Genomic DNA, 25255 nt, shown 5'->3' with positions numbered 1-25255 from the left:
TTTCCAAAATTTGTTTGGTTCATTTTCTCATCTTATTTTGTAACTTAATATTTGCAACCATAGTTTAATCATTAATTCATTCATGTATAATAGACAAGTAATACTTGGTAGGATACTACCGAACCTACGAAGGAAGTATAGTCTACCGCATCATAATAATATACAACCAAAATTACAACCGTCAGCTTTCGATTTTGATTTCATTAAAGAAGAAGATAGATCAAGTAAAGATATAGTTAAAAATTATTTATCACCAGAACAAGTTCAAATAATAAGTAAAGGTGAAACTGTAGAAGAATATGAAAATAGATCACCATTTAGAAATTTTGATGGAACTTTGAAAAAGGGAGAAAATGCATTAGAAGCAAGATTAAGTGATACAACTTTAAAAGGAAGAGTTGATCATTCAATTACAGTTTTACCTCAAGAAATATCAAAAGTTATTCAAAATAATATTTTAAGTTCAACGATACCTGCTAAACTTAGAGAAAGAGTTGTTACTTTATATCAAAATTTTCAAAAAAATCAAATTCAACAAGCTCCATCAAGCGAATTAGATTGTAATGCTCATATTGCTGGTTTTTTTTTACAAGATTATAGTCATATAAGACAAGTTATATTAGAATTACAAAAAAGATTGGGGAAAGATAAATTTAATCCAAAAAAGGTATTAGATATAGGATATGGTCCGGCAACTGGTATTGTTGCATTAAATGAAATTATGGGAGATGATTGGAAACCAGAAGAAAAAGATGCATATATTGTTGGTAGAAAAAATAATGAAATGAAGAAAAGAGCAAAAATTATATTATCAAGACAACCAAATGAGAATGTAACTAATCAGAGTGAAACTGCAGATCAAATAAAGAATCAAAGACAAGAATCAAATACTGAATCAGAATATGTTGGACCCATTGATGTGAAAAAAATCAATATACTCACAAAATTAAGAGATACTATTCCAGTCACTAAAAAATATGATTTAATCATAGCTAGTAATTCTTTATTAACAAAAGAATATAATTTTCCAAAAGATGTAGATGAAAATATAAAATTAATATTAAGATTATTATCCCCCAATGGTCATTTAATATTAGTTGAAAGAGGTAATTCAGTTGGATTTGAAACTATAGCAAGAGCAAGACAAATAATGATACGGCCGGAACGTTTTCCTGACGAGGTAGGTAAAATTCCTAGACCATATATTAGTGGATCAAGTGGTAAACCTCAACATTTAAAAAAAGAAGATAGTTTAATAACTGATGATGATTTAAAATTTGAAAAAGATATGTTAGCTCAATTAGATGCTGAGGAAGAAAGAGAGAAAATGGGTTTACATTTAGAAGAAGAATTGAATTCAAAATATGGAGAAGTTACAGAAGATGAATTAAAATTCGATGAAGAATTATCAAAAGATTTTGAATTTATAGAAGAAGAGAATGAATCATCATCTTCTTCGAATTTGAATTATGAAAAAATAGATTATCATTTAAAAATCTTAGCTCCTTGTCCAAATCATAAAAAATGTCCATTACAATTAGGTGATCCAAAATATTATAAAATTCCATCTCATAAACATAGATTAAATTTTTGTTCATTTTCAAAAATAGTTGAAAGACCAAATTATACAATGGAATTAAAAAAAGGTAAAAAATTAGCTATTAAATGGGATAAACAATCAATTGATGGTATAGGATCAATAAATAAAAATGAATTAAAAAAATTAGGTGGAAAGGGTAGACCAGGAGGAAGAGATACAGAAGATGGATCATATTCATATCTTATAGTTGAAAGAAGTTCAAATGATCAATCAACTTTACAAAAAATTGAAAATTCAAGAAACTATAACATAAATGATAATTCTCCAATTGATTCAAAAGATATAAATAATTGGCCAAGAATAATCCGCATACCTGAAAAATTAAAAAAAAATGTTAAATTAACAGTATGTTCAAATCAAGGTAATATTGAAATTTTTCAAATTCCAAAATCTTTAGGTAAACAAGAATATCATGATGCAAGAAAAATTCAATTAGGTGATTTATGGGGTTTAGGTAAAAAACAATCAATAATCAAAACTCCAATTTCAAAAACCATTAAATTAAAATTAAATTCATTATACAAGACTTCTAAAAAGACATTTAAAAAAGAACAACAAAGTAAGATTTGGAAAAAAAAAATTGGTATTAATGAAAATGAATTTAATGATGGATTTTTAGCTACTGAAATTATGGCTAATGAAATTGAAAATAAAAGATCTTATAAAAATAAAGGTAAAAAATTGGATGTTAATCCTGAAACTTATGAGGGAAAGTAAATAGGTTTATGTATATAGAAGCAACTGTAAATATATTTATTATTTATTTGGGCAAACTTATTCCAGAAACAAACATGTAGAATGTAAGTCTACGTTATATTCAAATATTATAATTTTAAATCGTTACATTAAATATAATAACTAACTGTTTAACTAACTAATAAACTAATAAACTAATAAACTGATATCTATAAACCAAAAAAAAATGACCATAAAAAACATAAAATACATAAAAGTATCAAAATTTTACTTTGACACCATTTTCTTCTTTGTTCGTATTCTCATCAAATCCCGTAATGAGGTATACGAATATGAAACAATATAACATATCCTCACATCTATAATACAAAAATCTCGAAAATGAAACTTGAACAGATGATAAAATCTTTGACTATTTTAATCAAAAAAACCCTCCCAAAAGTTCTAATTATTTCATAAATTGTTATCAAATGCCAAAAAAATGTCAATTTTTCATTGAATTATGTGTGTGTATGAAAATGTGAATCCTATGCTATTACTACCACTACTTTTATCCTCTTTGTCGTCATTGAAAAAACTTTTTTGGTAAAACAAGTATTAGATATCTTGATCTTTCTACACTCTGCTACCCGTGATTCGATCAGTACCTAATACTTGATTTTCTAGACAAAGGAACAAAATATTGCTACTTTCTTCATCCATCATTATACCATTTCCTCTTCCTCTTTATCTTTTCCACACCTCAGTTTTTCCTCTCTTTTTTTATGATTATGAAATGATAAAAGTTTTTGAAAATTAGTTGATATTCAAGAATGAAATGAATTGAAAAATTGGTATAGCCAAATGACAACTTGACTATACACTCATGCTAAAATAATAAAAAATAAAATGACCATGAAAATAATAAATCAAAAATAATGCAAATATAACATCAAATGAATGCTAGATTAATTAGCTTTTAAATTTATTTTCTTCTAAATGATGAACCTTCAACTAATTTAGCTTTACCACCAGTTGGAGTACATAATAAATTAGAACATTTTTCACAACTAACAGAAGTTTGAGCATGACTAAAAATTGTTACAATATTAAAACATCCAGGACATTTTATATCAATAAAATAAGAATTTGGTTCTTGAACTAATTTTTTTAATTTATAAGTATTTTTTGTTGTTGATGGATTTGGATGTAATAAATCTTGAACTAAAACCATTTTTTAATGAATGAATGAATATTTATATATGAGTTTTGAATAGTTGATTTTTTTTAAATAGATTTGATTTAGATTATATCTTCTCTTTATATATTGCTGAAATATCTAAGATGATATTAAATTGTTTAAAATCCTGTGGCAAAAAAGTAAAAGAATGAAATAAGTTAGGTGAAAAATTTTATCTCTCTCTCCTTAATTTTTTCAGTAAGTGAAAAATTTTTCACTTTTACACTAACTACACTAAAAAAAAAAAGAAACTGTGGACTAAGTAAATGGTCACAAGAGATTATTACAGAAATAAAGTGAGACATAGAAGTAATAATTAGAAGATTCTAGTTGTTGAAAGCCATCTATAACCGATGGGTATTAAAGTGCGAGAGATGATATACACTCATCATGTAAAAAGAAATCTTGTAAGATTTGTTGCAAATTGAAAGGAGGGTACCTTGGATTTCCTTCCTATTTCTCATAATGTGTCAAAAGTTTTTCATTTTATCTAAATTCGTGTAAATTGTAAATAAAAAATTTTAAGTATTGTTGTATGGATGTGTTACAGAAATTTAGTGTACTTACCATACTGCAAAATACCTATGAACCTAAGTAGGAGATGGCAAATGCATTCAATAACTATCTTTCTCAAAGATCAGACTCGATGGTTGAATTGCAGTGAAATAGTTGGAAAAAGCCTGGAGCTTTACCCCAAACTCTTTTCCTCAAATTTGGGAGTATTTTTGAGTAAAAACAAATTTTGTTAAGTATTTTGAATTTTTTGCATGAATATAAGTACGACCGAGAGGCCAATATCAATATACATATAGCGATTTCAATTACTTTAAACATGATTTACACGCAGAAAGGACTCAACGAGCATCAAATTTATTATAATTTTACCAGCAGAATCTGAAAAACAGATCGGTTCATAGAATCTGAAAAACAGATCGGTTCATAGCCTCTTATTTTAATAGATATGACCTCAAAACTAATTTCATTGGTCTTGGACTCTCAAAGGTATACTTTTAGGATAGTACTTCCCTCTTTGCATAAATCCCGAAAAACATCAAGTCTCATACTACTAACAATATCAGAATCATTCATGTTAAGGCGTAAATATATTAAATCAAATTTTATAAATCGAAAACCGGTTTAAATCAGTCGCTTAAAAATCACCTAATATAATTGATCTTTTTTTGTGTCTCATCATCAATTAATATGCATCAATGATAGAAAAAGAAAATCATCAAATAAAGTACAAGAAGATAATGATTGTTCATTCCGATGATTGTCTAGATTTTCAGTTATTGTAAAACCTTTTCTTCCATAACTATTTTCACAAATCGTAAAATTCCGTATACAATGATAATTTTGATACAGAGCATAATTTGTTATTTTCAAAATACTTATGTAGTCAAATCAAATTTGCATTAAATTGATCAAAAAGAAGAGCCTCATAAAGTACTTAATAAGCATGTGATTATTCTTTAGTTCTATTATATAATTATTAGACAAAATTTACGGACTTTTTGATGCATCAAATAATATTTAATTATTTTCATTTTTTTTTTTGTTTATTCATTTGATTAAAGTAGTAATAAAAAATTTAATGAAGAAAATATTTAGTCTTAAACTAAAGCTAAACTTTAAATGTGATTAACACTCTCGTTAAAAACATTTAAACATTGTTATAGTCGATCGTAAAATTTTCAAATTTAAAGATTAAAAATGAAATTAAAGTTAAAGTTCTTTAAAAAGTTCTTTAAATTGATAAACTATGTGAGAAAAAAAACGCGTCTTTGAAATGCTGAGATCTGATTATCAATTTACTCATAAGAATATTTTTTATTTTCTAGATCTGATTCTCTAATATCTTGAATTGAAAGGATTGTGATTTAATTCAATATAGAATCAAGCATCGCCTCAATTTAAGATCGACTTGTCCATACGGACTTCATTGACATTTGTGTATTAAATCAAATGCAAGGTAAATCATTCTTGAAAAGAACAAAAAATAAAAAGAATAGAAAAAAAATTTGAGATTTGAATCTTATTGTTTTGTTTTGATTCATTATAAATTGAGAAAAGTAATATGAAAAACTACTTTTGTAATCAAAATTGATGGTTACAAGAATTAGACAATTATTTTAATTCGAAGTTGGTGCCGATCTTTATCATAAGACTAATATGGATGTGTCTTAGTTAGTTAGTTTAAAATAATATTTGATCTGCGGATTTAATGCAATACTTATTATAATTAAAGATTTAAAAATATAAGAGATACAAAAATTACTTTTGGTAAAATCCTTCATCAGACTAAGCAATTTAACTCATTCAACTTGATATAAACATTTGAATTTCATTAGTTGAACTGTAGTTCAGTGATGAGGAAAATTTGTAAAATTACGTTTACACTTTTAAGTTATTAGATTTTTATCCACAAACATTATTCATTACACAATTATCATATTAAATTACGAAACGTATTTTAAAACAACATACTATTGATCTACTACTATAAATTAGTGTAAATCTTATAATTTTAAGTTTGTGTTATGGTGTTATGAGTATGTTGAATCTAGACGAAAGAAAGTAACAAAATCAAAACATAATGAAATCATCATGTACAAAGTATTACTTCAATAATGTATAAAATATTAAGCTAAAGAAGAAGAGACTTTTCCATACAGACCATGGGTAAAATAGGAAACAATTGATGAGTGAATCCATTTAATATGGAAATAAAATATACTTCATCTTAATTTTTAATACCTTTTCAGTAGATGGTGGATCCATAACTTAGTAAATGTAAAAAATGTTAAAAATAGAATTTACATAAAATTTTGGGGTAAGTTCAATTGTAAGGAAGTGAAAATAATAAACAAATGTTTATTTTCTAATTGAAACGTTTCTAATTATGAGACATTATTACATTCTTTTCCAACCCTTTCCAATAGGTACACTCATGAGTTCAATAATAATTCATTATGAGATTTGGTAGGAAAGTTTTGATTCTATAGTATCTATAGTAGTCTAGAGTAGATAATATAATCTATACCACAAGATCAAATATTAATTATATTATGCTAATGTATATAGACTATAGTTTTGTGTAACTTTACGTATAATATTAAATTATTTTTTTAATACAAATTTTTTTTACAACCAAAATAAATAAAAATATCATATTTATACATTTCAAATTTACAACCAAAAATATTTACTTTTATTGTCATTCCTTTCTTCTTCTACTTTCACAAAAAAGTTTCACTTTAACTTCAATTGGATCACAACAATTAGTAGAGCTGTTTCCTACAACAACTGGAAATAGTGGATTTAACCACATTGAATACAAAATAAAAAAATACACGTCTAAAACGACTACAGTCTACATTCCTTAACTAGAAAATTGATCAATTGATTCAAGTTTCAAATCAAGAAACACATTACATAGATCCCATATACCGAACAACTATCGAGGGTTAAATCCATCCGTTCATAGATAAAATTCAATACTCAATTTCATTTACTGCAAGAAAGAAAGGATTAACTTCATACATTATCTTACATATATTTATATATTCAATATCAGACATAGACATACACATACAAGTATTATCATAATATTATAGAATAACAAAATATTTAAATAAAAGAAGGGGTAAGATAAGATTAAAATTTAAAATCAAATGAGTAAAAAATTTATTAAAATAAGTAATACAAAATTGAATTATCTTATGAATCAAGATCAATTCAAAAAAATTATTGATAATAATTCATCATCAATTACACCTTCATCTACTATATCATCAACATCAACATCAACCACAACTAAACCAACCAGTAACTCTACCAAGTCAAATGCTCAAGCTTCAGCAAATACAACATCTTCATCAATACATTCAACTAAATCAACTTTAAGAAAGAAAAAATCATCAAATACATTAACTCCATCAAACTCTCAACATTCGACAAACACAAGCACAACCAATAATTCAAATCATGTACTAAATAAAAAATCGTCAATTGCTGATTTTATACAAGGTAATGCAAATTATAGAACAAGTCCTGAAAATCCTTCTTCATATCAAGAAACCATATTTAAAATTTTCACTTATATAATAATTTTATTACCAACTTTAACATCAATTTTGTTTCCAATAAACTCAAATTCAATTCCCAAAAATGAACAAATTGGAAATTTTATAATTGATTTATTAACTGTTATATTAATAAGTTGGGTAGTTAGATTTACAATGGAATGGCCATATAATTGGATGAAAAAATTACAACAAACAAAATCAAAACTATATATTGAATTAAAATCAATAAATAATTTAAATAATGAAAATGCTGATAAAATTATTTTATTAATTAGAAAAATTTATACATTTGAAATTATTGCATTAATTTGTTGTTTAATATCATCAATTTTTAGTTCATTTTTATTAATTTGGACAAGAAAATATACAATTATTGATCAAAAAAGGAAAAAAATGATTTTTAATAATGTTAATATTGCTTTATTACAATTTTGGTCAATTTTTAGAATTATGATTACATTTATTGAATCTTTACAAAATTCTTCATTAAATTTAAATAATTCTTCAATTCATTTACAAAATAATAGTAACGGTATTTCAAATTGGTTACAAGATTTAAAATATTATTTTTTACCAAATTTAACAAATCAAATATTATTAGATCATTTACAAATCAATAATAAACAATTGGATAAATTAAAATTAGATTTATTAAAAATTAAAAAAGAATTAAAATCAAGAGATGAATATGATGAATTACAACAAATTCAATTGATTCATCAACATCAACAACAAGTTGAAGAAAATATACAATTACAACAATTACTTCAACAACAGCAGCAACAGCAGCAACAATTACAACAACAGCAAGCTCAACAGCAGCAGCAGCAATTACAACAACAACAAATTAAAGGAAATACAATTCAACAACAAATCAGTAATTATGAAACTCTAGATCCAAATCAATCTATTTCACCATTTCCATTAAGCTTATCACCAAAAGAAGGTTCACCTGTATCATCACCAACAATTGAATATTCCAGATCTCAACTTATGCAACAACAACAACACCCACAACCATTACAATTACAAAAACCAATGTTACCAAGACGTAAATCATCTTTTGGTAAAAGTCCACTCAAAACAATTGTTGAACAAGAAGAAGATTTAGTATTTGAATCACTTGAAACTCCATCTTTTACAAAATTTGATAATAGTTTAAATTCAAAATTTAATGATTCAAATTCATCATCATTAATAGGTAATAATCATAATCATAACGAAAATTATCAAACAAATTCAAATAATTTAAATAGTATAAGTTTATCAAATATTGAATTTTTATCAATAATTAAAAAAACAATCAAAAATTTACAAAATGAAATTTCAATATTTGATTTTATAATTCATCCAAATTTTGTAAGTAAAATATTATATAATGAAATAAATTCAATTTTTATACAATTAAAAATTCATGATTTTGAAATTTTAAAATTTTTTATATTACAAATTTTTGAAATTTATATCATGAATTTATATGTTCATATAATGGATCATGTATTTGATATTTTAAATAATCCATTACTTTACCTTTGGAAATTTATTTTATGGGGCTGTTTTAAAATTCCAATTATTGGTTTAAAATTTTATTTTAATATTTTGTTTAGTATACCATTATTAATTTTAAAATTAATTTTAATAAAACCTTTTAAAATTGGTATTTTCATTTTACAAACTATTATAAGTATTTTATTAAGATCAACTACTTCAATTATGATAAAAGATAAAATAAAATCATCATCTTTTGCACTAAATGATTATAGGGATAAATTGAAGCAAAAACTTGAAAAAAATAATAATGAAGAAGAAGATCAAGAAGAAGAAGAAGATGAAGATGAAGAAGAAGTTAATAATTCACTAAAAGAATCAAATAAAATTAAAAATTTTAAAAATTTAAAACAATTTCAAAATCCTTTAATAAATGATCAATTTACAATGAAACAATTTCATTTATCACCTACATTAAAATTAGATAATGAGAATGATGAAGAAGATGAATATGATTATTTTTTAAATAATAATCGAAGTAACAACCAAAATTCATTTACCAAGTTAAATAATCAAACAAATCAACTCCCCCAAAAAAAATTTAAATTTAAAACAAATCCTATTATTTCTGTTACTCCAAATTCAAATAATAAATTTAATAATAAGAATGAAAATTATAATTTTAATAATTCAAATCATATAATTTATGAAGATTAAAAGATTTAGTTTTGTTTTGATTAGGTGGTATTAATTTCCCCAAGATATTAAAGGTATTTTGCATACAATCAAGCCACTGATCAACCCACTAAAAGTTTCGTCAAATTAATGTTCATGATGACAAAGATTGAGATTCAAATGTTTGGTTTTTTTTTATATCAATTTCGCTAATATTCAAAAAGTATCTGGTTTATACCCTTTTTTGTTCAATTCTACTTTTACTTTTAAATAATAATAATAATTTAATTAATAATTTAATTTTAATTTTTAACTATATGATTACAAAATTTTTTTAAAGTTTTTAATTTTACAGAATGCAAACAGTATTTATTACGTTTCTCATTTCATTTCAACTAATCTATTATACGTGTCTTTCTTATGTCTCCTTTCGATCTCCTTCACCTCTCCATTTGCTCTATTCTCTCCTCAAGTAAATCCAGAAAGTGCATTTGAAAATTGTGAACCACCGGCTTGTTGATATTCAATCATAAATTCTTCCAATATACCAAAAGCAGATAATAAACTTATAATGATAGAAGAATTTCTACCTAATCCACCTAAAAAGTCACCTACAACAGCTAATAAACTTATAACAAATGCACCAGTTATAGCAGCTGTTGGTATAATTTTGGATAATTCTTTTGTTATTGATATATCTCTTTTACCAGCTATTGAAATACCTTGATCTTTAAATTGTTTTGAAATATCTTTTGGAGATGAACCAGATATATAACTCCATTTTTGAGCAAACCAAATTGATAATATTATAATTGTTAAAGAATAAATAATTGTTCTTATTGGTGATAATATTGAATTTAATAAATTCAGTTCTGGTGAAAAATAATACAAGAATCCCCCAGTTAATATAGCTCTATTTGAATTTGCTTTTATATTATAATTTGCTAATAAAGTTATTAAAATTGGAGGAGCTTTTAATTTTATTAATATTGACCAAATTATATAACCAATAATTTGTAAATTTGCTAATACTGAATATGAAAAAATTAAAGGTAAACCACCACAATATAATAATCTTATTGGAAACATTTGACTCATACCTCTTACTTTTGTTGATCTTATTGGAATATCAACTCTAAAATTTTGTAATGCTATAATAATTAATATTGATCCTAAGGCAATATAAAATTGAGTTAAATTTGGTAATTGAGTTCTTGTAAAAGAATGCCAAATTTGATATATAGTAGATTTTAAATTAAATATTGAAAAATTACGAATTAAATTCATTAATGATCCAAAATTTTCAAATTTATTTGAATTTAAAATTGGATAAACTTCAATACCAACTAATTCTCCAATGAAATTTGTAGTATGTTGTAATGTTAAAAAACATAATATTCCTGAACCAAATCCATAACCTTTATCAAATAATTCAACTAATAAAGAAACAATAATTTGCCATGAAATAATTTGTAAAAAAATTATAAAATATGATCCAATTGGTATTGAATCATTTTTATAAGTTGAATAATTTCTTATAACATTATCATAATAACCAGAATATATTAAACCTACTGCAAAAATTATAGCTAAAAACCATGAAGTTAATTTTTGACCACTTTGAAATAATTCACGATCATATCTTAAACTTAAATTGATATTTATAATTTTTAATCCAGCTAAAATTTGCCATAAAAATCCTGAAGTTATAATTGGTAATAAACCTAATTCTAATAAAGTTGCTTTTTCCATTGCAAAAATTGATCTAAATTGGAAAAAAGGATCAATTAAATGAAATTGAGCATTAGGAATTAATCCATATATTGGTAATTGACCAAATAAAAATATTATTGCTGAACCAATTGTATAAACAATTCTTTCATCAAATTTTATTGATTCATATGGTAATTCGATTTCTGGTAATATTGGTAAAAAAAATTTAATTAAATCAAGTAAACGAACTGACCTATGTTAGTACTCCATTATCAATTGAGTAGTTATTTGCAATGCAATCAGTTAAAATTAAACATACACCCACTCATCTTCTTATTATTTTTTCCCGTTGGTTGATTTTGAAGTGGTAAAGTTTTGTTAACTTGTTGCAATTTTTAAAGCTGGTATTGATTTTTTTTTTTTCACCAAATAAAGTTTGTTCGACATTGAGAATTTATTGCGCAATAATTGTTATCTTCATTCTTTGAATTTTTTTGCATTACACCAACATTGATGGACGAAGATGAGATATCTAATATAAGTTCTACAACAAAGACTCAGACTGACTCAATTCTAGGAGCCGGCTGTGTTAGATAACTAAAGTTAGGAGTGATAAGTTCGATGTTACACAGTTTCTAAGTCATTATTCGTGTTGGGTTCATCTACTGCAAAACTACCTTCCTTTAAAATGAAAGTAAACTCATTGGGTTCAACCACCAGAGAGTATAAGAATTACTCAAGGTATGTTACAATAAACCATTAAAACAACATTGCTCAATATTGCTCAAGAAAGACCAAACTATGTTAAACCAAGCATCATGTGGCTTCCAACGAGGCAAGAAACAAATGGTGATGAACTTAAGTAACAGCTTTTATGGATTTCAAGGGATAAGAATTTTTAATTAAATCAATTCAAAAACTGTTGATATTGCATAGTTAATTCATGTTCAATCACGGATTCTTTTCCATCGAGAAAAGTTTTGTCAATTGATTGGTATTCATACAATGGTTTCGTTTCTACCGTCCTTGAGGTAATCCTGCCATCATCCTTTGCTAAAAAAAATTACGTACTACGGAAGCGTATACATGAAATATGATTCCACCTTTACTATTTGAAAAAGACTTTCATTACTTCTGCAAGGTTTTCAGTGCTTATTACAATCAACTTATTACGAATCCGATTATAATTGTTTCAGTACTATTCGGATTTTTAACAAGGAGATTGTAGTAGGCATTGAAAGCCTATACAGATTATTATTGGGTAAATTAAATCATGATGTACAGCTTGAACATATTTTCATCTTGCGTCTGTCCATCTTTGATTTTCATCCACAACACTAAATACCTCCAATTTAGCAACTGTGAGTCTAATTCTTCTAAGATTATTTCAATATTTGAGTACTCACGATTAGGTTAAAATATTTAATTTTAGACGCCAAATTTCAGTTGAACAATTTGTCTCATGTGTTTCTAGGCTTGTCAAAAATTTGTCAATTCATCATTCGTTGTATACGTAGATGGTTGAAGGTGTTTACGGTTTTCCTCCTGGCTGTTTTGTTAAGTTTCTACCTTAGTTTCATTTCATGATTACTTTCCCCCTCCCAAATTTTTTGTAACAATTTGAGAAGGGGAATGATAAAATAACATTCGATGATAAAACCGAGCTTAACAAACTCCTCGGTTTTATCATCGAATGTTATATTGTCATTTCTTTGTATTGGGTATTTGACAAAGTCAGCTACTCTAACTAACTTTCTGATGGTAAAAAATAATTGTAAATTGTAAAAGTAATAATGTGTGTATTCTTTGACATTATTACTGTAAGAAATCTAATATCATCTTTGACTTTAGGAGTAGATCGGTTTTTTCAGAATTTCAGCTTAAGCGTCTCATTTTTTTGAATGCGATTTAAATTTCCATTTTGTATTGTAGATCTATTTGTTGAGTTTAGTTTGATAGTTCAATTATAATGATAATAAAGTTTCAATTATGAATTTTAATAAATTTGTAAATTCTTAATGTTAAATATTAAAGCAAAAATTGGTTTGAAACAATCAATCTATCGAATTTACAATAACATGAAATATGGTATAAATATCTTTCTTTCGTCCACCAATTCGTTATAACGACTTTTTGAGTTTCTGATTACAAAACTAATATAAACTTGTATACCGAAATACGTTTATGAATTGATAAGTATGAAAACAATTAATTTTTGAAAGTATATAAAATTATTCACAAGTTGGTGAAAATCTATTCTATATAAGACTTTCACCTAATCTATTTACATAATGAGATGAGCATTTCTCTATCTAACAAATCTCATCTCGTCTAATTAACAATATTTGTCACCATGGTATTTATTGTAATAATTGGCAATTTATAATTCCGATAACAACAAAACTCGAAAATAATTAAACTGGTTTAGGTATACATATCAAGTATATCGACAATATTTAAGAATCTTTAAATCATAAATTACTAACCTGAAAATCAATACATTTCATGAAATGGTCTACCTCACTTAAAGTATCATTCGTGTTTTAACTTAAATATTAGGCGCAAACTGGATTTTGAATATAAATTTATTAAAACTCATCCCAACTTTCCGTGCAAATTGGGCTATTTTTGAGGCGTATTTATGTATTTTATAAAAGCTCCCAAAAATTTTTGACCAACAATTCGACTGGATGGCCAAGCTGGTTAAGGCGTGTGACTGTTAATCACAAGATCGGGAGTTCAATCCTCCCTCTGGTCGTTGCAAAATGAGTCTCATATTTTTTTATTTTTTTTTATTAGACAAAATTGAAGGTTTTACATTTGGAACAATCAATTAAGGGTCTAAACTGAATTCATAAAGTAAGAATGGTTCATACTCTATACCTCATATTTGAATGCACTACTTTCTTCGTGCTAGTTCATAAAAGAAAGCTTAGATTACAACAAAATGTTATACTTCCGATAATCTTGAAGCTCACATATTTCATGTGTTGCAAAAACCTTTAAAGAAAATTAAGAAGTATTTCTAGTATGTGAAATACCTTATTCACTGCTTTTTCATTTCAATTTCATTTTTATTTTTGGTCAGGTTTTCGTAAGACGTTAACACTGAACCCATTACTTTAAAATCGAGTGATTTTGAAGCCATTGTTTTCATTAAATTATTGTGAATCCTCTAAAAACTTTTATGAATTGAAACGGTAGATTGAAGAACAGCTTAGGTTAAATATACCTAAGAAAGAATCTCTAGACTGGTGAATGAGATTAGGGAGTATCGATAGCTATTTCCTTAATATTTTAAAATAACATATGTGAAACAGTTGTATCCAAAAACAACCAATAATTGTCTATATTCATAACGTATCGCGACAACGACCGGTATTGCAACCACAGAGATACAAGGGTCACAAACATTATATAACTTTTATAGTTCAAACATTTTCGATTTTATTTTATTTGGTGCACTTGTGATTAAATTTAAATACTTGGCTGCAAAAACCCAATAACATATTGGGTGAGTAGGATTAAATTGAATTATTTCAATTTAAGAGAATCTCATTTCGTTATTGAATCGTGATTATCATGACTCAATAATGGCTATAAAAGCTGATTTTCCCAAAATAAATTGGAAATTATCGTCTTCTCCGTTTGAAGACCTACATACTGGGAAAATTATATAGTGTTATTTGTATATAAGATTATATAGTTTTATTTTAATGTATGTTGAATAAGGAAAAAAAAAAAAAAAAACATATTTTGTCAAAAAAAAATTTCAAAAATCACTAATTGGTCTCCTACTTCTATCGCCACGAGTCACTTGAGGTAAGAAATGAGTGCAAGTTTGTAATGTACACTATAAGATTACACCACTTACGAGTTTTGTAAGCCTTAAATTAAGATTACTTTCAAGAATTACAAGTATATTAAATGCTTATCATCAGTTCGAGCTTAAACACGATGATATGATGGCTTTGCCTAAAATATAGAGTCTTCTCAATGTCTTAATATTGTTATGCAGACTTGCGAGATTTCGATACTTGTATTATACGTTTGTTAATTCAATAACCATGCCCATATCTTTATTAATAAGTAATTATATTTTCTATATAAAATCTCCATTTAATTGAAAAAAATCAATTTAATTTTAAACACCAAATTTAGTTGCCATTTCAACAGCAGCAGCACCCCAATCTTCACCATGATTATGCATTTTACCTTCAATTAATCCAGCTCTTGCTTCAGCTTGTTCTTCAGTTAAACAAGTTAAAACACCAAAAATAACAGGAATATTTAAATCAAAATTTAATTTCATTAATTGTTGAGTTGTTGATTCACAAATATATTCAAAATGCATAGTTGAGCCTTTTATTAATACACCTATGGGGATTATAGCGTCAAGAGGTTGTTGTTTTTTTTGTTGTTTTTCAAAAAATAATTTTGAACCAAATGGTAATTCAAATGATCCTGGTACTGATTCTATTATTATATTTGATTCTTTTACTCCTAATTCTATTAATTTTTGAATTGCTCCTGATACTAATGAATCTATTATTTTTTTATTCCATCTTGCGTGAAGTATACCAATTCTTAAATTTGAACCTGAATTGATTGAGTTAGTATTAGTTTGAGAATTAGTGCAACCCCAATTTTTTAAACTAAAAACATACCATCGTATTTTTTATCAACTTGACCAATTCCTTTGACTGCCATTGTTGAATATAGATTGAATTAAATTAGATCTTGTAAAGAAGATTTCAATCTAAGTAAGTAGAGATTTTGTCGATCTGGATATTTTCCATAGTTTAAGATATATGCAGGATGTGATCTCAAGTTAGTCTCAATTCAAATTTTTCAAATTTCTGCACTTCTTTTGAGATTCTTTCTTTCAAAACTTCTTTACTTCATTCAACATTAACTCACTTGGTATAAAAAATTTCAAAGGGTGTTAAAAGATTATTTGGTCTCATATGAAGACGAAATGAATCAATAGTATGTTGAATTACATTTACTTCTACCATTGATCAAAGAACCTTTAAAAGAAATAATTTTAATGATGATATTGTTTAATTAATACTTATCTAAAGAAATGATTATTCAAAACACAAGTGTATAAATAGTCTTTCACCCCTATCTGACATTGAAAAAAATGGATTCGACCTTTGTTCATATGAGATTATATTATCTTTACAATTAGGATACTAACTATTATTTGCTTAGAAGTAAGTAAATAAGTAGGTTGAAGACATTTTTAGGTTGTGGTATGCACAAACTTATTGGAAATGAACAGCTTTGATAAGTATCTTTTTGGGTTTTTTTTATGTGCCTGAACAAAGACATATACTTCGGTTTGGTGAAAGACTCATTAATTAAGTTATCGATATCTGAAGTTGGAAATTTGTAATAAAACTTTGATTTTAAATAAAAATTGGACTTGTACCCAAGAAGAAGTGATTGGTAGAATTAGGCGGTTCGTTAATCTTTTCATTAAGTAATTGAATATGAAAGTAATGTTTTCATGAATTGTTCCTAATTTAAATTGGATATCGATTCGTGCTATAGATGATAAGAGTGCATAGTCTTACTTGCTCTACTTTCGTCCGAAGCTGATATACTTGATAAGGAACGACCATTAGAGATACTGCTTTTACCTTTGCCGTGGGTAGCTTCTAAAGTGCCCCAGCTTCGAATGAAAGCAGAACAAGTTGGAGTCTTGCACTTGAGTGACAATATCATCCAACTATTATAGCTTGTGACTTAAATATAAATTGATGACACGAATAGGTTATATGTCGTTCATTTATATTTGACTTGCTGACTACTTTAAACTGAGATGAATCTCACAGTTTTTGGAAGAACCTTTCACTATATTTGTTGTACCCCTTTAAAGAATTTGTGGATTCCTAAAAATACAAAGTCATTTTTAAGTATAAAGTATCAGAAAGACTATACTCAAACTGTATTTTATTTATTTCATGAAACCGGTGAGTTATTGAAATTATACTTGATAAAATATTTCCCTTAAAGCTTATGATTAGAATAAATTAAATAATCAAGAAGTGGAGATCTCTTTTACATTTATAATAAAATTATAGATTATCAAATATTATTTTAATATTGATGGTAAATTTATTATACTCTTTATTTAGAATCTAAATTTTGTTAATTAACAAAGAGGGGAATTTCAGGTTTTTATTATAATTTAATGAAACTAATTTACTATGACGTGTGGATTTAAGATACTAGACGAAGTAGAACATGAAACCAACATTTGGAATTGGAGAATGAAATAACACTTTATGATAGATTTATATGAAACAAAAAAGATCTCAACAAATTATTTATTATTGTTGTGTTGTATTTGTACTGTATTGTTGTATTATATTTTGTTAGATCTTAAGGAGGAGAATTAAATTATTACTTTAGCCACCTTATGCGAAATACGGACGGAAATATGCTACATACTTTATATTTTATATTTCATTAATACAACTACAGTTCCATGGGGGGTATAAGTAATGAGATTAACGCGTTAAACAGCGTAGAGATGATGGACCAATTATCTATTACATAACATTAATTTTAGATCAACAATGGAAGATTGATTTTAAATGGATATTGTCTTACACTAAATTAAAAATAATGATAGATAAGATAAGAAGAGATTGCTTTCAGTAATACCACATTAGAATAAGACTAACTTACAATATAGTATGGTAGTGATACTGAAACTATGGCTAATTATTCTATATCTTTCTTCCCTCCATTTTATATGGGCTATACTGACCAATTCTCGTTAATACTCATCACTTTTAAAAATTGTGTGTAATGCAATGTATCGTATTATTTATTATTATAAATAATTTATTAAGTAAATGGCAACGCAACCACAACTTTAAATTTATTTTATTATTTAGAGTAATACTTTATCTTATCTATTATTATTAGTATTAATAGTATTACTTTATATATATAAATTAATATTCGGACTATTAATCATCACTTTTTTCTTCTTACACAGCTAACCAACCACACTTGTTTTCATAGTACTACAACAGCTTATAATACTCATCAATAGACCATAAAGAATATCTATACAATATGTCAATAAATCCTAAATTAAAACTATTTAAAATTGGGACTTACAATCAACAACAACAACAACAAACTGAACCGCAACAACAACAAGAACCACCATCTAATGACTCAAAAAAACTTAAAAATCATAAATCTAAATTAAGTATAAGGAGCACCCATAATAAAACTGAACAATTTGAAGCAACATCAAGTATTTTATCAGATTATGATGATTTAGAAATTATAGATAGTTTTGATGATGATCAATCTTCTTATGTATTATTTAATCCAAAATTAAATAATAATTCTTCTACAAGAAATGAATCAGATATTTTATCATTAACTAATACATCAAAAGAAGAGAAAGAGGTAGGGCAAATAGAAGAACAGGAAGAAGAAGAAGATGATGAAGACACTGAACAAGAAGATAATGACGCGTTTGAAGAAGAAGAAGATGAAATAATGGAGTCACATAAAAACAAAAGACATTCAGAAAATTATGATAAATTATCAAATAAAATTAATAGTTGGCATAATTCAAATATATATTCTTCTTCTCAACCAATAGATGAAAATATAGCAAGTTGGAATTTAGATTATGATGAAGAAGACCAACAACAATCTCAATCTCAATCTCAATTTCAATCACAATCAAACCTAAATCAATCCAAACAATCCAACCTATCCAATTCAAATCAACTGTTAGAAGAAAGTAAAAAATTATTAAAAGAATTTTATGGAGATGATTTATTTAAATATTTAAAAGATGATGATATATTAAAAGTTAAAAATTATTTAAAATCATTAGATATAAAAACATCTTTAACAACTAATAATAATATTGATGAATTTAAAAATAAAACTTTAATTCAACAAATTATATATAAGATATTATATTCAACAAATCAATCAACTGAATTAGAAACTTCAACTACCACATTAAATAAAAATAATAAATATTTAATGGGATCAACTGATTATATAAATTATTTAACAAAAGATATTCAACATTATGATATTCACCACCAATATTATAATAATCATCATACTAATACATTTTCTGAAATTTCTGGTGGTGGTTCTTCTTCAATGATACCTTGTGGTGGTATTGGTTTTGGTAATAATACTTCTTGGAATGAAATATGATTTTTAAAGAGTTAAGGGTTTGGCTTATTTTGGAGGTAAGGTATAGGGATAATTTAGGGTTTGATCAGAAGGTCCCGGATGGATTTTTGTTCATTATATAAGGATAGGTTATTATTAATTCATTCATTTTGTAGATTTTATATAGGTCATTATAATTAAGTAATAATATGTAATTTATTACTCATAAGTTTGTAAAATCAGGGTTTTCTTTTTATACTTTATTGAAACTTTTTTGTAATTAACTTATAACTTATAATAAAATTAAGTTTCATGTCAAATCTTAATCTTTATAAAGATACATTTAAAGGAAAAAAGTTAAAAATTCTTATCTCATTGAATAGCTTAGTCAAACGTTTTCTTTCTTACATGAGACAGGTTGACAAGAGACAAAATTTTATGTTGTCAATACCATTTTAATATATTATCGATATACATGGATATGTATATATCTGACACAATTTAATTATTTCCGAGGTTTGTTATCGGAAACGTGATGATGCTAATTATCACACATAATTATCATGGTGACAAATATTGCTAGTTAGATGAGATGAGATCTGTTAAATAGAGAAGTGCTCTTATTGTAAGGTAAATAGATTAGGTGAAAATATTTTCTCTTAACTATATAAAAAATAGATTTTCGCCAACTTGTAAATTATTTTTATTATTGTAATAACATCTTAATTTTTCTCCAACGGTCCTGTGGAATCTTTCTATTGTAGAATTATCAAATCAAGAATCAGAAGTCTCAGTCATAAACAAAAAACAACATGTTGGCTCATTAAAGGTAAAATGTTTTTGTCAACCATATGTGATATTTACTGATGCATTTGTCATTCCATTGGAAAATAAAATTAAGGATGAGGTTTATGATTATTTAAAAATACATTGAATTATATAAATATTCAATTTGGTATAAAAGTTGAAACGATTCATAGTAACAATGGAAGTGGATTCATAAATGATTTTTTTCAGAAATTTTTTAAAAGCTTAAGGAATAATTCATATAACTTCATCGGTAAAACAACCCAAAAGAAAATTCTACGATTGAAAGATTTCATAGGACCATTAGAAAGAAATTAAGATGTTATTACAATAATAAAAATAATTTACCAATTAAGTCAACATTACCAATGGCAATAATTTTTGCAACAACTATCTACAACATTACTTATCACAGAAGCATCAAAGACTCACCACTTCTATTTTTTAAAACCAAATGTTAACTTATTTCCAAGTTTATTCAACACATTGAAGAAAAATTGATTAAACGGCGTGGAATTCAATTCATAAGAACAATGACATTATAAACCTTGAAGCATCAATCAAAATTTTTGAGTTGATTCGTGGTGATCGAATAAACATTAACAACCGACTAATTTATCGACCTTAGATGCAACAAAATACTGACTTGAACACTTAAAATGCGGACGTAATTTTGCTCTACAGATTTAACCACCAAAATTTTTAGCTAGAAATTTGCTCTTATGGCCAAGTTGGTAAGGCACCTCACTAGTAATGAGGAGATCGTAGGTTCGAATCCTGCTGAGAGCATTACCAGTTTCCGAGACGTTTTTTTGTTGGCGCATGTTTCAATTTTGTTAATGTTTTTATCTAACCCTCGATAAGGTATGAGATAAAATAACGATAATTTGACGTAGCAGTACTTAGTTAACGTATATTCCAAATGATATATTTATGAATTGATTTCAACTGCTAATAGATATTCTGTTCACTCGCCATTTTTAAATTTAAAAATTGGTCACAAAATCTAAAAAACCGTTTTTTGTTTTTTTTGCATCTACGTTAAAATCAACATAAATTAGCAACATCAAAATTCAATTAATATAACATATAATTATCCCAATGCTTATACGACGGTTATTATCAACAACAAAAGACAAATTTCAATATAATCCCAATTATAAATTTAAATGTGGTTTAGAAATTCATACACAATTAAAAACAAAATATAAATTATTTTCATTATCAGAAACAAGTTTTAATGATGAACCAAATACCAAGATAAGTTATTTTGATGTTGGATTACCAGGAACTCAACCTAAATTAAATCCTGAAGCTTTATTATTAGCTTTGAAAGCTTCAATTGCTCTAAATTGTCAAATTCAAACATTTTCAAAATTTGATCGAAAACATTATTTTTATCCAGATCAACCTATGGGTTATCAAATTACTCAACAATATTATCCAATTGCTAAAGATGGTTATCTTGAATTGGATCCTAAATTAGATGAAATTGAAGGTAAAATAGGAATAGAAAGAATTCAATTAGAACAAGATACTGGAAAAAAATTTGGTGATATAATAGATTATAATAGAGCTAATACTCCATTAATTGAAGTTATAACAAATCCTGATTTTCAAAATATAGATCAAGTAATTGCATTCATAAAGAAATATCAAATTTTAGTACGACATTTTGAAATATGTAGTGGTGATTTAGAAACTGGTGCAATAAGAGTTGATGTAAATATTAGTGTTAATGATAATCCAAGAGTTGAAATTAAAAATTTAGGTACAACTGGTGATATAACAAATGCTTTAAAATATGAATATAATAGACAAGTTGAAGAACTTGAAAGAGGCAAGAAAATTGTACAAGAAACTAAAAGTTGGGATGGATTTGTTACAAAGACTAGTAGAAGTAAAGAAAATATGCATGATTATAGATACGTACCTGATTCAGAAATACCAAATGTTTATTTAGATGAAAGAATAGGAGATGATATTAAAGCTATATTACCTGAATTTCCAGATGAAATATTAAATAGACTTATTTCATCACCATATAATTTACAGTTACAACATGCAAAAAATTTATTAAATGAACCAGAACATTTAAATTACTATGAAACGTTTTTCGAAAAATTAAATAATCCTGAAAAAGCAAATAATTGGATGTTTCAAGAATTAATTACTGCTTTTGCTAAATTAGATCAAGAATTTGATGTAAATTCAATATCACCAGATGATTTAGTTAAAATTGCAAATTTGGATTATTCATTAGTAACTAAGAGATTAATTTTAAAAGAGATGATAAATTCTGGTCATTCAATTGATAATGTTATAAAATCATTAAATCTTGATTCAGAAATTCCAGACGTTAATAAAATCTGTGAACAAATAATAAGTCAAAATCCAGAAGTAGTAACAAGAATTCAAAAAGGACATTCAAATGCAATTCAAGTATTAATAGGTCAAGCAATGAAAATTACAAAAGGTAAAATAAAAGCAGATGAAATTAAAAATAAATTAATGCAATTATTAAAATAAGAAAATTGTTGCCGTATAAATAGAAAAAAAAATATGCTATGCTAAAATATTTTAAATTTTTTGTTTAACTTCATAAGTGTATAATATATCATCATTTAAATTAGAATCTTCAACTTCAATATATCCAATTTTAGCTTCATCATCTTCATCTTTTAATAGTTCTGTTTTAGATTCTAAATTTAAGGAAGATGAGTTGTTATTTAAATTATCATCTAAACCTAATTCATTAATAACATCTCCAAATTCATTAAAATCACGCATTGTTGGTTGACTAAAATTAGTGCCTGCACTAAATTGAGATTTATTTGATAATAATTTTGTTGGAGTAGATGAATTAATATATGTTGTTTGTTTAGATAATGTACCACTATTGAAGTTATCATCTTTTGAATTATTAAATCTTTTTGGTTGAAATCTTCTAAAAAATGATTTATACATTGATAAAGCATCTTTACCTAAACCAAATAATAAAAATGCAATAATTGATAAAGTAATATTAACTATTCTATCAGCCATTGTGAAAAACCCAATATCAACATATTGAATTTGACCCCAAGTAGAATCATGAACAACATTCCAATTGAATTTAGATTCTATATATTGATTTTGTTGAGTAAAATATAATATTGCCAATGGTGTCATTGCAAATACAATCAAGAAATTAAAAATTAATAATCTTGCAAATCTTTTTAAATTTAATCCAGAATTTGTACATTTTAATAAATCTTTAACATCTTTTCTTTTTTGAAAATATTTATATAATGTCAATAAAGCAAATATTAATGCAATTATACTCCATATAACTGGCCATACCAAAAATAATCCAATAGTAGCATTAGTAGGAGAATAAACAGTAACACAACCATTATATCTTGCAATATAATATCTTTTAGATTGAATAATAAAATTTGTTGACATTATAAAAATTGGAGTAAATAAACACATCACCAAATCAATTGTAATTTTTTTCCAACTTTTTGGATCCATAAACAGTGGATGTTTAGCACATAAAATCATATAAAGATTCATTGAAATACAAGTAATAGCACATAATTTTCCAACACCTGAACCAGCTTCTAATTTTGTTGTAATATCACACCAACCTTGTCCATCATAAACTTGAGTAAAATTATCACCACTCCATATCATTGCATTTATAAAACCAATTAAATTTATTATAATTAACCAAAATACTAAAAAAATTGCAGGAATATTTTTTGATTTTAAATGCCATGCAAATGGTGGAATTAATAAAAAAAATGCAATTATTGCAAATGAAGCAGTAGCAGCAGCTCCAGGATGCATTTTGATTTATTGGGTAGTAACGATTGTTGAATTGTGGATTTAAGAATTATGATGAACATTTTTAAAGTGAGTAGACATTGATTATTATATATATTTGAAACATGTTAAAATATAAATCATATTTCTGGTGCTTGATTTTGAAATCCTCGTTATACAATGTATTTAAATATTTCTCTTTCGCAGCCAAATGTGGTAATTTGCAACTTCTTTACACATCCGTACAACAATACTAATTGCCCCATATTTTATTATTTATGCAATTAATTAATGTGAAATATATTAAATATCGAGTAAATTATATGATAAATACTTTAATTATAAGGGACATGTAAATCAAACAATCGAAAATTCATCTATCAATTACGATTTAACTCATTGAACATTTGCGTAAATCTTAGATTGGTGTTCATTAGTTAATCCCCAATTTCAATTTTTTCTTCTAAATTTCATCAATTACCAAATTTAGCGAGAAAAGGAATATTTTCGAAACCAATTTACATCAGAGTTTAGATGTAAAAGATGAGGCTGATATGACCTATAATCTAAAAATTAAGGGATATTTGATCTTATATGCATGGTTTACGGTAATGTATTTCATTTTACGGTAAATACTTTTGCACCATCGTTGTGACGTGAATAAATTAATCGTCTACACAACTTGTTTGAAGATGCTTGCAAATAATTCAAAATTTTTACTGAATCATCTTCATTGAGTTCTTTAAATGTATTTGAGAGATTTTTGAACCCGGGAAGCTCATCACTCATCACCGAACTGTTTGTTTGTCTTAACAACATACTAAACTGAATATCACACTCATTTGATATTTTATTCGAACAATTTCTTTTTCTAATTGAATAGATTGAATTTAACTCAATTCGCATTATCAACTTTAATTCAATTTTTAGATTTAAGATCTTAAGCATTTGTGTCAAATTTAATTTTGTTTAAAAACTTCT

At 25.8% G+C, this 25255-nt stretch overlaps 8 protein-coding genes across 8 annotated transcripts; 4 read left to right on the top strand and 4 right to left on the bottom strand. All coding sequences in view use genetic code 12, as the record gives it.

Moving 5' to 3' along the window:
• Nucleotides 1–82: 82 nt before the first annotated feature.
• On the top strand, nucleotides 83–2317 carry RSM22 (mitochondrial 37S ribosomal protein RSM22; the record flags this gene model as incomplete). Its single annotated transcript, XM_051759632.1, has 1 exon — nucleotides 83–2317. The coding sequence occupies one exon, from the start codon at nucleotides 83–85 to the stop codon at nucleotides 2315–2317; it is 2235 nt and encodes a 744-aa protein (XP_051612659.1).
• Nucleotides 2318–3260: 943 nt separating this feature from the next.
• Nucleotides 3261–3509, bottom strand: RPS27A (40S ribosomal protein eS27; the record flags this gene model as incomplete). The annotated part of the gene is made up of 1 exon (XM_051759631.1): nucleotides 3261–3509. One exon carries the CDS (start codon nucleotides 3507–3509, stop codon nucleotides 3261–3263), a length of 249 nt encoding a protein of 82 aa, XP_051612658.1.
• A 3680-nt stretch (nucleotides 3510–7189) lies between these two features.
• Nucleotides 7190–9808, top strand: KGF55_004697 (uncharacterized protein; the record flags this gene model as incomplete). Its single annotated transcript, XM_051759630.1, has 1 exon — nucleotides 7190–9808. One exon carries the CDS (start codon nucleotides 7190–7192, stop codon nucleotides 9806–9808), a length of 2619 nt encoding a protein of 872 aa, XP_051612657.1.
• Nucleotides 9809–10234: 426 nt separating this feature from the next.
• SSH1 (Ssh1p) lies at nucleotides 10235–11808 on the bottom strand (the record flags this gene model as incomplete). Its single annotated transcript, XM_051759627.1, has 2 exons — nucleotides 10235–11727; nucleotides 11799–11808. The coding sequence occupies 2 exons, from the start codon at nucleotides 11806–11808 to the stop codon at nucleotides 10235–10237; spliced, it is 1503 nt and encodes a 500-aa protein (XP_051612656.1).
• A 3815-nt stretch (nucleotides 11809–15623) lies between these two features.
• Nucleotides 15624–16189, bottom strand: RIB4 (lumazine synthase; the record flags this gene model as incomplete). The annotated part of the gene is made up of 2 exons (XM_051759626.1): nucleotides 15624–16078; nucleotides 16147–16189. 2 exons carry the CDS (start codon nucleotides 16187–16189, stop codon nucleotides 15624–15626), a joined length of 498 nt encoding a protein of 165 aa, XP_051612655.1.
• Nucleotides 16190–18577: 2388 nt separating this feature from the next.
• Nucleotides 18578–19699, top strand: KGF55_004694 (uncharacterized protein; the record flags this gene model as incomplete). Its single annotated transcript, XM_051759625.1, has 1 exon — nucleotides 18578–19699. One exon carries the CDS (start codon nucleotides 18578–18580, stop codon nucleotides 19697–19699), a length of 1122 nt encoding a protein of 373 aa, XP_051612654.1.
• Nucleotides 19700–21565: 1866 nt separating this feature from the next.
• Nucleotides 21566–22993, top strand: KGF55_004693 (glutamyl-tRNA(Gln) amidotransferase subunit; the record flags this gene model as incomplete). Its single annotated transcript, XM_051759624.1, has 1 exon — nucleotides 21566–22993. One exon carries the CDS (start codon nucleotides 21566–21568, stop codon nucleotides 22991–22993), a length of 1428 nt encoding a protein of 475 aa, XP_051612653.1.
• Nucleotides 22994–23044: 51 nt separating this feature from the next.
• STE3 (Ste3p) lies at nucleotides 23045–24298 on the bottom strand (the record flags this gene model as incomplete). Its single annotated transcript, XM_051759623.1, has 1 exon — nucleotides 23045–24298. One exon carries the CDS (start codon nucleotides 24296–24298, stop codon nucleotides 23045–23047), a length of 1254 nt encoding a protein of 417 aa, XP_051612652.1.
• Nucleotides 24299–25255: the final 957 nt, after the last annotated feature.

The sequence above is a fragment of the Candida pseudojiufengensis genome, assembly GCF_024610245.1.
Source record: "Candida pseudojiufengensis strain CBS 10847 chromosome Unknown scaffold12, whole genome shotgun sequence".
In the NCBI taxonomy this organism is placed as follows: domain Eukaryota; kingdom Fungi; phylum Ascomycota; class Pichiomycetes; order Serinales; family Debaryomycetaceae; genus Lodderomyces; species Lodderomyces pseudojiufengensis.
This window is presented reverse-complemented; position numbering and strand designations above follow the sequence as displayed.